Raw genomic sequence first — 14,184 nt, 5'->3', positions numbered from 1 at the left:
CTCTCTCTCTCTCTCTCTCTCTCTCTCTCTCTCAGAGGCCATTCTTTACTGTTCCTTTTTTACTTAGCTTTAATTAGCCCTAACCAATAAAGTCAAAAGAACATTGCCTCAGTTAAACCGAGATCTGCATCAGCACTCTCTACAGGTCCACCTACAGTCATCTTGATTTATATCTGGCCATCAGGAGAAGCAAGCGAAGCTGATAACTTTGCATGACTGGGAAGGCATGAACAGCATCAGAATCAGGATTTGCATTGTATGAGACTAATAAGAGGTAGCACATGCATGCACTTATTGTATGTACTAAACCTAGTCTGTGAGGGATTGTACAATCTGAGATGAGGCACAGCTCTGCCTCCTCTGACCACATGTCCCTGCTTTGGCACAGCCATACCTCATTCAAATCCAATTCACTTACATGGCAATGACATCTCCCAGATAATCAAGGTCCCCTTCAAGAACTACTGTTTTAGGAGTAGTAGGAGCTGCCCCATTGAGGATCCAACAAAAACCAGTCAACTGGGTAATAGCTTTCTTCCTTTCTATCTTAGTCAAACTGAGAGCTATTAAATACCTTAGCTTAAAAAGGCCAAGGCCTCCCAATGCAATCAGAGTTATCTCCTTATAATCTATACTATGGTCACTGAACCCAGATGGCTCAGCAGGAGCAAGTGAGGCTAGTGACTTCACAGTCATTTCTCACTTGAATCCAATTCACTTGCATATCATAGCATTACCTTCCGGATGTCATGGTCCTCTTCAAGAAAGAAGGACAAATGACAATTAGAACTCATCACGGAACAAAGTTACATGAATTCCAACCCAGATACAATTCTGTAAAAGAATTGTGCTTAAACTTTGCCTAAATCCAAACTCAAATCTAACGTCTTACATTTTTAAATAATTAGTTAAATGTCTTCTAAAGCCAACACATATTTTTTCAACATTATGATCTATTAAAGAAAATTTATGTAAGTTTCAAAAAAGTAAAAAAAAATTAATAACAAAGATATACTAGTCATCTCCCTTTCTCCCAAACCAAAAAAGGAATCTTCTACTGTTACTTTTCCTATACCCCAAAGATAGCACAGTAATAAAAATGATAATTGTTGGGAGCCAGGGTCTCTAAGCTTTTGACACAGTAGCAGCAAGAAGACTCAAGGCAGTCACACTGCCTGATAGAACAACATTTCCTGCTTCAATATATATAGGGTTTGCATGCATACCAATATTTTTTTTAATTTATTTTTTATTCTCATTTTGTACAAATGTTTTTTTTACATTAATAAAATATTCTTGTTTACAAGTAAACAAAATACCCCTCCTCCTACCCCATGAATATAGATAGACTTGTTTGGGAGAAAAAAGTAAAAGGGAGAGGAAAAAAATTAAAATAAAAAATAATAATAGTAATGATTGTAGGTATGGCCAGGTGGCACAATGGACGAAGCAACAGCCCTGGAGCCACGAGCACCCAAGTCCACATCCAGCCTCGTAAACCCAACAATCACCCAGCCGTGTGACATGCAAGCCACCCAATCCCCACTGCCCTGCAAAAAAAAAGAAAGAAAGAAAGAAAAAACAAAAGACCCAAAATAAAATAAAATGGTAATAATAGTAGGGGAGACCGGGTGGCAGACAGAGCATTGGCCCTTAAGCCCGGAGCACCTGGGTCCAAATCCGGCCCCACACACCCAAAGATCACCCAGCTATGTGGCCCCAGGCAGGCCATCCAGCCCTACTTGCCCTGCACCCTCCCCCAAATAATCATAACAAAAAATGTGCTTGAGTCTTTGTTCCAACACCAACAACTCTGTCATGGGTGAATCTCATTCTTTATGATAAGTCCATCACAAAAGTTATTTCCATATTTTTCCACCATTGCCATTGCTGATCGCAACTCCCTCCTTTCTTATTTCTCCACTACCATGTACTCTATTTTCTTTCTCCTTTCACTATGACTCTGCTGTAGGGTCGCTGAGTGGCGTAGCAGACAGATCCCTGGTCCCGGGGCCAAGAAGCCCTGAGCCCCCATACCACCCCTTAGGCCCAGAATCCACCTGGCCCTGTGGCCCTGGGCAGGCCTTCCATTCCCAGCCCCTTGCAAGAAGTAAGAAAGAAAATGTGTTATATCTGGCCACTCTCCCCCCTCCATGGTCCATCCTCTCCTCCTTTATTCACATCCCCACCCCTTCCCCCTGCTCCCCCCTCCTTCCAGATGTCTATACCCCATTGAGTATATTTGCTGTTTCCTCTCCTAGCCATCTCTGATGAGAGCAAAGTTTCCCTCATTCCCCCTTGCCTCCCCCTTCCATATCATTGCAATAGCTCATTGTAATAAAAAAAAAATCTTATGTGAAATATCTTGGACTATTCCCCCTCTCCTTTTTCTTTCTCCCATTCCATTTCCCTTTTTTTTTCTATTGACTTCATTTTTACACCCTATTTTATCTTCGAATTCAGCTTTCTCCTGTGCTTCAACTATAAAAGCTCTCTCTACCTGCTCTATTAACTGAGAATGTTCATGAGTATTATCAGTGTCATTTTTCTATGCAGGAATACATGCAGTTCATCCTCATTAAGTCCCTCATATTTCCCCCCTCTCCTCCAATCTCCATGCTTCACCTGATCCTGTATCTGAACATCAAACCTTCTGTTCAGCTCTGGCTATTCCAAAAGAAACATTTGAAATTCCCCTGGTTCATTGAAAGTCCATCTTTTTCCCTGGAAGAGGACATTCAGCCTTGCTGGGTAGTTCATTCTTGGTTGCATTCTAAGCTCTTTTGCCTTCCGGTATATTATATTCTAAGCCCTATGAGCTTCCAATGTAGTTGCTGCTAAGTCCTGTGAAATCCTGACTGCAGCTCCATGATATTTGAACTGTGTCCTTCTGGCTGCTTGTAATATTTTCTCTTTGACTTGGGAGTTCTGGAACTTGGCTATAATATTCCTAGGGATTGGTTTCTTTGGGATCTCTTTCTCGGGGGGGGGGGGGAATCGGTGGATTCTCTCCATTTCTATTTTGCCCTCTGCTTCTAGAATATCAGGGCAATTTTCCTGTAGTAATTCTTTGAAAATGATGTCAAGGCTCTTTTCCTGATCATGACTTTCAGGTATTCCAATAATATTTAAATTATCTTTCCTAAGTCTGTTTTCCATATCCGTTGTTTTTTCAATGAGATATTTCACATTTTCTTCTAATTTTTCATTTTTTTGGTTTTGAAGTATTGATTCCTGATTTCTGTTAAATTCATCAATCTCCCTGAATTCTATTCTTTGTCTGAAGGATTTGTTCTCTTCAGAGAGTTTTCTTATCTCTTTTTCCATCTGGCCAATTTTGCTTTTTAAAGCATTCTTCTCCTCAATAACTTTTTGAACTGTTCTATCCATTTGACCTAAGCTGGTTTTTAGCATGCTATTTTCATCAGCATTTTTTTGGATTTCCTTGACTAAGCTGCTGACTTCATTTTCATGTTTTTCCTGCATCTCTCTCATGTCTTTTCCCAGTTTTTCTTCCAACTCCCTCATTTGATTTTCAAAGTCTTTTTTGAGCTCTATCATAGCCTGAACCCAATTTCTGTTTTTCTTGGAGTCTTTAGATGCAAGAGCTTGTGCTTCCTCATCTTCAGACTGAGTATTTTGGTCCTTCTTGGGCTCATTTGCAAAATATTTCTCAATAGTCTTCTTTTTGTTTCTCTGCTTGCTCATTTTCCCAGCCTGGGCCTGGTTTGGGGTGTTTCTTGAGCTTTTTGGGACACTCCCACAAGGGTCTCAGTGTGTGAGGCTCTGTCCTCCCTCCTGGTCTGTGAATGACCATAAGCGCCCCCCTCTGCCAAGGGGCTGATGTATGGGGGGCTGCTGTTCTATGGGGGGGGCCTAGACTGTGGTCATGATCTGAATGTGGTCAGAGCCCCAGAGTCCTGTTTCAGGGGCAGAGAACAGAGCTAGGCAGTCTCTCTTCACTCCCCTCCCTCAGCTCAATGGGCTCATGCCCTGGGGGCTCCTGCTTACTGGCTCTGCCTGCTTCTGTTTCCTGGATCAGGGCTGGGGAAAGATGATGCTGCTTTCTGTGTGCCGAGGGCTGGGCTCTGGCAGAGGTCCCCTGCTGTTCCCCCACTTTGTGCCCGGTGCTCCTCGGGGTGCAGCTCAGGAGACTCCCCCGCTGCTGTGAGCTGAGACCCCCAGCGCCCTGGGGCTGCCTCCGGGAGGCTGAGGTTCTTTGGCTCTGGGGGGGCCACCCCTCTGGTGGGCCGCCTCTCCGACCCAGGGGAGCAGAGCCTTTCTGCTCTTTTCCAGATTACCTTGAGTAGGAGAACTGCCTCACTGGGTCCCTTTGTGGGTTCTGTCTCTTGAAAGTTTAGTTAGAGTCCTCAGCTGATGAATTTTATCAGAGAGCTCCTAAGACCAGATCCCTTCTTGTCACCATCTTGGCTCCTTCCTATGCATACCAATATTTATAGGTTTATTATTAATTATAATATTTACTCACCCTAATACCGGAATGACTATAAAGGAAGGATTTCAGATAAATTCCTTGAATAAAACAGATTGTAAACTCTGTCCAAATTTAGCAGGACTGCCTCTCCCTGAGGCATACAAAAGACCTCAACATTATGAAATCTCTGGAAAACCCAGCACTAGGAATTCCAAGGAGATGCCAGAATATATATACAGGGAAAACAGATACAAGATGGGACAGATAGAATTCCAGGGAAATTAATAGTTTTGCCCCTCTTACCATACACAGGAATATATGAAAAATATGGAGAGAAAATAGTACAGGTGACCATTATGTGAACGTCAGCATCCTTAGTTTCATGGGAAAGAATAAAAAAGTCACAGAAACTGTGGCTTCTACCAACTAGGCCAGAAAGAAAAACTGGTTATTTGTAAGAGTTAACAGATGGGTGGACAAGCATAAAGACCCTCACTACAGACTGTTAAGGAAGTATATCAAAAAACATTACCTACACAAAAAATATAAAAAAAAAACCTTTCCATTAAAAGAATTGCTTAATTAATAACTTTAAATGAATTAACAATTATACAATGTAGTAATAAATATGGTAACAGACAGGTTAAGGTCATCATGGTCTGAGTAGGGATAAGAAATGAATTGACTATATGAGTATTACTTAAACTTGTAATCATTGGGGCAGCTAGGTGGTGTAGTGGATAAAGCACCAGCCTTGGAGTCAGGAGTACCTGGGTTCAAACCTGGTCTCAGACACTTAGTAATTACCTAGCTGTGTGGCCTTGGGCAAGCCACTTAACCCCGTTTGCCTTGCAAAAACTAAAAAAAACAAACAAAAAAAAAACCCACTTGTAATCACATGATTAAAACTTGTAACCAAATGAACTATGATTGATGATGAAAATTGTACACTCTTGTAACCAAGGAAATGATCTCAGCTTTCTTGCTTGCTTGAAACATGTCAGGAACCAGAATTCTGGAGACACACCCCAGGTCACCATGACCCAGGTGCTGGAACATTGTGTGCAAACAAACAGACTGCACTAGTTCCAGGAAGGGCCCTACCCTACAGAACAGGGAACTGCCACCCACAGAATGTTCCTTCTCACAGGAACTTCCTCATTCCTGCTCTTGGATATAAGCCTGCACTCAACTCAATAAACTCAGACCTTGCTTGCCACCATCTCGGTCTCACTCTCCTTATTTCATACCCATTCCTATTCAGGCTGGGTCCTCCTCGACCCCCACTTAATTACTGACCCGCCGGTCGGGTCAGAAACATACATGACTCTGAAACCATAAAAATAAATCCAAGCAGCTGACAGTCAGTCAACCTGCTCCTGCCTTTACCCATTTGTTGACTCAACTCATTTCGCCGACTCTATCCCTCCTGTCAGGTTCCAAGAACCCTGTGGAGGCTGGACCCCCACAGATAATAAGTAATAAACAAGAACTAACATCATGTCAAGCACTATGTTAAACACTTTACAATTACTTTTTCATTTGATCCTCAAAGCTACAGGACTATTATTATCCCAATTTTACAGATGAACAAACTGAGAGAAACAGAAGCTAAGTGGCTTGTCCACAGTCACACGGGAAATAAGTCTGAAGCCAAACTTAAACTCAGAGCTTCATGACTCCAGGATCAGAGCTGCTTTGTAAAAGAAGTATCATCAAAAAAGAATAGAGCAAATCTGTTATCTTATTCAGTTTGAAAATTCTTTTATAAGGAAAGCAAAAATATACTTACAGAGCTGGCATCAACATCACTATGTATAGCAACTGTCTTAATACCCATCTTCTTGCAGGTTTTAATAACCTATTTTAAAATACAGTAACATTACTATTTTCACAAAAGGGAGATTAATAATGATGAAATTCATGACAAGTTAAGTTGTTGAGGCGGAAAAAAAACAAAGTTTAAAGATCTACTCACCCTACAAGCAATCTCTCCTCTATTAGCAATAAGAAGTTTTTCAAAAGTCTAAAGATGGGAGAAGAAAAAATCAAAATATCAGAAAATGGAACAATTTTGAAATACAAAGCACAAATACAAGCTAAAGATCCACTGTCTAGTGTGATACAATTTAAAAGTATTTTTTTCAAAATAATTATTATGTTACTGAGAAGGCAGAATGGCATAGTGGAACACATTGTTGGTGGAACTGTGAACTCATCCAGTGTTTATGGAGATTCATTTGGAATTATGCCCAAAGGACAACAAAAATGTGCATACTCTTTGATCCAGCAAAACCACTACTGGGGGGGGGGGGGGCAGCTAGGTAGCATAGTGCATAGAGCACCACCCTGGAGTCAGGAGTACCTAAGTTCAAATCCAACCTCAGACACTTAATAATTACCAAGCTGTGTGGCCTTGGGCAACCCACTTAACCCCATTTGCCTTGCAAAAAAAAACTAAAAAAAAGGGGGGGGTCTATATCTTGAAGAGATTATGAAAAGGGTAAAAAAAAATCACTTCTACAAAAATGTTCACAGCAGCTGTTTGTGGTGGCAAAGAATCAGAATGTGGTATATGTATGTGATGGAACACTATTGTGCTAATAGAAACCAGGAGAAATGGGAATTCAAAGAAGTCAAGAATTTGCACAAACTGATGCTGAGTGAAAGAAGCAGAACCAGAAGAACATTGTACACCCTAACAGCAACATGGGGGCAATGATCAACCTTAATGGACTTGCTCATTCCATCAGTGCAACAATCAGGTACAATTTGGGGCTGTCTACAATGGAGAATACCATCTGCATCCAGATAAAGAACCGTGGAGTTTGAACAAAGACCAAAGACTATTACCTTTAATTTAAAAAAAAAAATCCATTATCTTATTATGTGATTTTGCTATCTCTTATATTTTTTTTTCCTTCTTAAGGATGATTTCTCTCTTAACACATTCAATTTAGATCAATGTATGGCATAGAAATAATGTAAAGACTAACAGCCTGTTTTCTGTGGGGGGAGGGGGGAGAAGCAAGAATAGAGGAAAAACTGTAAAATTCAAAATAAATAAAATCTTTTAAAAAATTAGAAAAAGTGTGGCTAGTTGGCACAGTGGATAAAGCACCAGCCCTGGAGTCAAGAGTACCTGGGTTCAAGTTAGGTCTCAGACACTTGATAATTACCTAGCTGTGTGCCCTTGGGCAAGCCACTTTAACTCTATTTGCCTTGCAAAAACCTTAAAAAAAAAAAAAAGAATGGCATAGTGGATAGAAAGCTGACCTCAAAAGCAAAAACCCTGGGTTCAAATCCAGTCTCTAAGACATACTGTCTATGTGACTGAGTCACTTAATCTTTGATTGAATTTGTTTTGTTCGTTTGTTTTTTAAAAGTTAATAAATTTTGATAGTGACATTTAAATTCTTTTTTCTGTCCTAATTTGTTGAAATGTTTTTATTTTTTGATTATTAAGTTTTATAATAAAAAAACAAATTAAAAAACACAAAGCTTTGAGGTACTGTCACATTATTAAACTGGCAAAAATAATTAAAATCAAAGAAATTCAATGCCAGTTGGGCTATAAAGAACAGGTACACTCACATTCAATGCTGATAGAATTACAAATTTGTAGAATCTTCCTTGAAAGATCTGAAAGACAGAGTGTTACAAAAAATCATCACATAGCTTTTGTGATTCCAATTTTGGGAATGTGGAATGGACCCTAGAAATGTTTTTTTTTTCCAAAAGGCTTTGCTAGGAAAAAAAACAAGGTGAAAGAATTGAGAAGAATAAAATATATATTAATTGCAATGATGAGAAAAAAGAGAATATGAAAAGAATTCTAATGAATATATTTTGAGGGAGGGGACATAATATATTCTTACATTATATTTAGAAATTATTTTAAATTTAAATTTAGTTGTATTGGTATTGTATGTAGTTTCTAATAAAACTTGTAATTTACTTCAATGAAGTTATTTTCTAAAAAAATTAAAATCATTCTCCCCAAATTAAAGTGTACAAGAAAAATTTGAGGAGGGAGAGAAGGATGAAAGAATCCAGCATTTATTAAGTGTTGACTATGATTTGATCTTCAGCGCAATCCTGTGAAGTATGTGTTAATATGATCCTCATTTTATAGTTAAGAAAAAAAAAAACAAAAGTTAAGTGATGTACTCAGGGTCACAAGTCTTTCTGACTCTAGGTTCAATGCTCTATCCACTTCCACAGCCAGAGCACACCAGTGCTATATCTACTTCCATATCCAGTAAGCAACAATGCTTAAGATTTACACAAATGCAAAATTCTATATTTAAGAGAATCACCATAGGACAGAGAAACAGCTAGCCTCAGAATCAAGAGCAAGAGAGATGAAGTTTTGACAATTATCATACTGGTTGAATAACCTTGGGAAAACCATGTAACTTATTCAGAGTACCAGGTAGCTATCAAACTATAAAGCTGCAGAACAATTGGATATCTATGTATGTTTCCTGACCAGATAGATAAGATCAAAGGTAATGAAAAAAAAGTATCTAAGAAATGTAAAACAACTTTTTCTCAATCAAAATATCAACAATCAATATTTTATAATTTAATTTGACATTTAGCCAAATGAATTAGTTAAATTCATACTCTAAAATGTGATTTCATTTAATTTATAGGTAAACAGAATAAAGGGTTATTTGAATTTTTTGGCCCCAAATTCTCAACTTCTAATTAACTGATACTTCATAAAAATAAATATTATTTAGACTGGTTAATAACAAATTTTATTTCATTCTCTGAAACTCATGGAATCTTCAAATGATATGCAAAATTATTTGACATGGGACTTTAATCAAAAGGCAAAAAATACTGGGCTCTAAGTAGCTGAAGCACAGAAAATTCTCAACAGACATTTCCAAAAGACATTTGTGTTTTTCTGACCAAGGATTTCTTACTCTAAGTCAAGTTATTTCACACAGAACTGTGGTACTGCTATAAATGAGAAGACAACTGAACCTGGGATTTCAAGTATTCAACCTATTCTATCATCAAATTAAATTGCAAAGAAATAAAGATAAATTTCACTAAGATGAAAGGAGAATGTTTATTAACTCCAAAAAGGGACCAATACAGAATGTTCTACTAAGAAGTAAAAATTGAAATCACAATAAAATTCTTGTGCACCCCCAATTGCTTTCTCACCCCAAAGATATATTATGACTTTTTTAAACTTAAAGATAAGTCCACAAAATCATTTAAGATCAATTCAACAAACATTAAAACTGAGAAGATTAAGATTGATCGTGAATCATTTTTTTATTGATCCTATTTATAACTGATTTTTTTTTCCTTTTAACTGGCTAAGTCATGGTTCTTTGTCTTTGAACTCAGTTCAGAGTTCGACTGGCCTGGAATAGGTTAAATTTTAAAATCTAGCTATTTTTGTCTCAATGAATTTAACTGACCTGGGAGAATAAGTGTGAAAAGAAAGGGAAACAGGCATCTGTATCTTTATTCCACAAAGCTATCCTTCAAGGATGTCTGGTTTTCTGTCCAAAAGTGTGGGCTACTAACTTACACCTGAACTCAAACAAACAGCACTTCTCAGTCTCATGAGAGAAGGTTATTGCTAGCCCCAGTTACCAAACTTCCAACCAATCATGTTTTTCCTTGTGCCTCAGCTCTGTAACCAATCATGCAGCCTTTAATCCATTGATGTCCTTTTCCTGCTCTGTTTTGTTCCGTACTCCCCAAAAAACCTACATAAAGGGAACTTCCTTTTGTTTGAAGTCTTTGGCATTAATGGAGGCAAGTCACTGACTCATTTATTGGTAGGGAAAATGACCTTCCTAATAAAGCTTTTATCTTGTACAGAAATCTGCCTCAGTTTACCCTTCTGTTAAAATCTCATCATGGCAACACCAATTATGTACAAACCTTTTAGATTCTCAAAATACAAAGGAAAAAAATAAAACAATTCTGGCCCTGAAGAAGCTTATTTTCTAAAGGGAACATGCATTATAAACTGCTAAGTACAGAAGACATTAAGTTGAGGGGGGACTGAGCTGTGCTTTGAAGGAAGTTAGACATTCTAAAGCAGGAAGGGTGTTTCAGAAATATGAACCAGTCTTCAAAAAACATTGAAATGAGTTAGAATGTAGGAATGGCTAAAAGTCCAATTTGGCTTGAAAAAATAGAGTACATGAAGAGAAAGAACATGAAATAAGTCTACAAAGGGCTTTAAATGCTAGGCTACAGAGATTTTATTTATTCAAAAGGTAATATTGAAAATTTCTTAGAAAGCAAACAACACAATCTGACAAGTGAAGAAGGAATGTTAACTTGGAAGTTCTGTGGAAATTAGATTCGAGGAGAAAATGGAAATATTAGGAGGTTATCAAAACATGTCATAAGAAAAGATAATATAAGAGAGGGTGGCACAGTCCTGTGAGAAAAAAAGTGATGGCTCCAGAGATAATGTGGCAGTAGGAAACAGAAAAGAAGTCATGGATTGACTTTGAGCTCTATAATCTGAACAAGTAAAAATATGGTGCTACTCTCAACAGAAATAATGAAATTTGAGCATGAGGTAGTTTAAGAGGGGAAATGATCAGTTCTGTTTCAGTATGCTTGCTTTAAGATGTCCCTAGTACAGCTAAATAAACAAAATTGACAGTTTGTGATGTCAGATTTGATATCAGGAAAGAAATTATGGCTAAATACATAGATTGGGAAGTCATCTACATAGAGATAATAATCAGGCAAATAATAGCTGATGAAATCACCAAGAGAGTACTGATATAGAGAGAATGAAATGTTAGTCTTATAACTCTTCTCTCAACATTTTTATTGAGTTTTTTTTGGTCCAAACAAATGATTTTACTTGTGTAGGGAGTTTTTAGTATAAAATTTCCCTCTTCTTATAAAAAATAAGAATTTACCTATAACTTAAGAGTTTTAGAGCACTATCTGAGACACTAATTACTTAACTGACAACATGGTCACCCAGTTGATACATCTCTGAAGGACTTGAATCTGGTGTTCAATAAATATAAAGATTTATCTTTTTAAATAAAAAACATATATATATATATATATATATATACACAAGCAAGCACATTCAAAAACTTCAGGAAAACCATTTGACAAACCTATACAAAGTAATTTCTAGAACAGTTAGAATAATACTAACATAATTCTACCAAAAGGGTTCGATTTTTCAAGGCAATGGGGTTAAGTGGTTTGCCCAAGGCCAAAGGGCTAAGCAATTATTAAGTGTCTAAGTTCGGACTTGACCCAGGTACTCCTGACTCCAAGGCCGGTGCTCTATCCACTGCACCCCCTATCCGCCCCTCAAAAGGGTTCTTTAGTTACATTTTACTTTCCTGGTATCATATTTCTTATTCTATTCCTAAAATAACTTCATGCTTGGCTCTTTATACTATGCTATAAGGTCTACTGACTAGTGTAGTGCTGAAAGCAACAACAAAATAAAATAATCAACATTAAATTAGAGAGATAATCAAATTAATCTGTAAAACTGGGGTTTTAGAATTAATTACCAATTTACAACAAGATTTACCTTCATCATTTTTAAGCATGTTGTTTAGAACTTAGTATATATTTTTTCCATTAAAAAGATTCTAATAAATCATTAAATTCCCAGAATAGCCAATGAAAGCTTATATAACCCCACAACATGATGAATATTTTATATATGCAAAAAAACCACAACACAAAATCACACAACTAAAAGTAATATAATACTAAGAAAAAACCTAAATACTGAATAATTTATTAAAAATCTAACTTGAATTCTAATGCTTAAAGGAAAGTTATTACAGTAGGATTTTGAAGAGGTAGAAGAAAATTTTTGTGGAAATTCTCAGTGGGACATCCAGGTTCTTTTTAAAATTTTGAAGGAATTAGGTTCCCAAACTAACTACGTAAGTATTAGAGAAAAAGGAATGAGATTAATAAGGAATTTCAACAATGAGGAAAGAGAAAAACATTTTTGCTTTAGCAGTCTGAGAGAGTCCAAAGTCAAAAATATAACATCCAAAACTAACTAAATTACAGAATTTAAAGTTTGTGAAGGACCTAAGAGGTCAGATACTTCAAAGCTAATGTGAAAAAAAAATCATTTCTACAACATTTCACTCTAAGTTTAAATGCCTCAAGTAAGAAGAAATATACTATACTTTTTGTTACTTACAAATGTTAACTTTTCTGAAGAGCTACTTCTCCATACCACCTCAGTCACAAACAAATAAAATCACACTTCTGATCTTGTTATCCCCCACAAATTCACAACTTCCAAGTTCAAGAATTCTAAAATCCCCTTATCTAAAATCCATAGGCTTTCTATCACTCCTCTGACTTCCCAAACTAAACCCTGTTTTCCATTCATATCTTGACACATCAGTTCTCTCCCAGGCCATTACCCTTGCATTCTATTCTTTGGATCCCTTGATGAATCCCCCTTCCCCTGTGCCTTTCCTCCTTTATCATATCACCAATTATGCCTTGCCAAGGGCATATGCCTTGGATCACTCCCACCATTCACCACTTTTGCTCCTACACACATGTTGCTAATAAAAGATGGAGAAAATTGTACATTCTGATTTCATTCACTACAATTTATGGCTCCAATACCTCTTCTGGTCCCTCATTGCCCAGATAATACTTCCAAACCTTTCTATCCCCCCCTCAGACCTCAAGTTTATCTATCTGCAAATAATTTTTGAATGTCTAGAAATTTGCTATGCTTTCTATGTTGAAATTAATCTAAATGTGAACAGTTAACTAAGTCAGATGAATTAGATATGTTCAGATTCAACATAAGTTTTTAATAAATGGTTAATTAAAATTGATTTTAAAAAGATAATTAAGGCATAATAGATAGTTTTATCAGATTCCATCTTCCCTTCAACTAGAAAAATCTGGTATCACAGTAAACAAATGAGGATCAAAAAGAAATTGGATCTTCAATAATAAAATGGCAATCTTTACCAGAAAGTTTTTACTTTTCCTGAAAATGAAATGCACCTAACTACATTAATTCAAAAACTAATAAAACACGTAAATGAAGCACAATAATAAAATTCTCTCAATTTTTCATTTCATTGCTACTAAATTGTAAAGAAATCACAAATGGTAGAGGGGTTGTAAGCAAACATGCACACCAGTATGCTATTGGTAAACTGTAAACTGAAATAACCATTTTGGAGGATAATTTAGAACTATGTCAAAAGTTACTAAACTGTGCATATCTTTGAACCAGCTATATCATTAAAAGACCTAAACTTCAAAGAGATCAAACAGGAAAAGATTTGTGTCCAAAAAAATTTATAGCAATTGATGGTCAACAAAAATTGGAAAATGAGGGGGTCCATTCCTATTGGGGAATAGTTAAACAAATTATGACATAACTAAATAATATTTATATCTTAAGAAATAATCAAATTAATAATTTCAGAGAATGATAAATTCAAACATAGTGAGGACAACATCATTTTAGAGAAAAATATTTCTAAAGGACTTTAAAACTATGATTAATTCAATATTAAAACCACGAGTTACAGAAGACTAAAGATAAAACACTAATAATGTTTGTCCTTCATTTTCGAAGAAGACCCCAACATCAGGTAAGTGATACCATGACAATTACATGAACTTAATTTGAGTTAGATCAAACACTATTCAACCTCCTAACAGTATGAAATAAACATGTAGAGAAAGAAAAAGAGATATATCCAATGTGAGAA

At 36.6% G+C, this 14,184-nt stretch overlaps 1 protein-coding gene across 3 annotated transcripts in view; it reads right to left on the bottom strand.

Moving 5' to 3' along the window:
- The window catches only part of PCCA (propionyl-CoA carboxylase subunit alpha), a 556,428-nt gene that overhangs the window by 522,920 nt on the left and 19,324 nt on the right, over positions 1-14,184 (bottom strand). For all 3 annotated transcript variants that reach the window (XM_074191968.1, XM_074191970.1, XM_074191969.1), the window contains exons 3-4: positions 6,414-6,461; positions 6,228-6,296 (exon numbers count right to left, since the gene is read on the bottom strand). In XM_074191968.1, the coding sequence (XP_074048069.1) occupies positions 6,228-6,296; positions 6,414-6,461 (117 nt within the window). The remainder of the gene's footprint in view (positions 1-6,227; positions 6,297-6,413; positions 6,462-14,184) is intronic.

This window comes from Macrotis lagotis, chromosome 6, assembly GCF_037893015.1.
Source record: "Macrotis lagotis isolate mMagLag1 chromosome 6, bilby.v1.9.chrom.fasta, whole genome shotgun sequence".
Lineage (NCBI taxonomy): Eukaryota > Metazoa > Chordata > Mammalia > Peramelemorphia > Peramelidae > Macrotis > Macrotis lagotis.
Note: the sequence above shows the minus strand (reverse complement) of the source record. Positions and strands in the feature narration are given on the sequence as shown.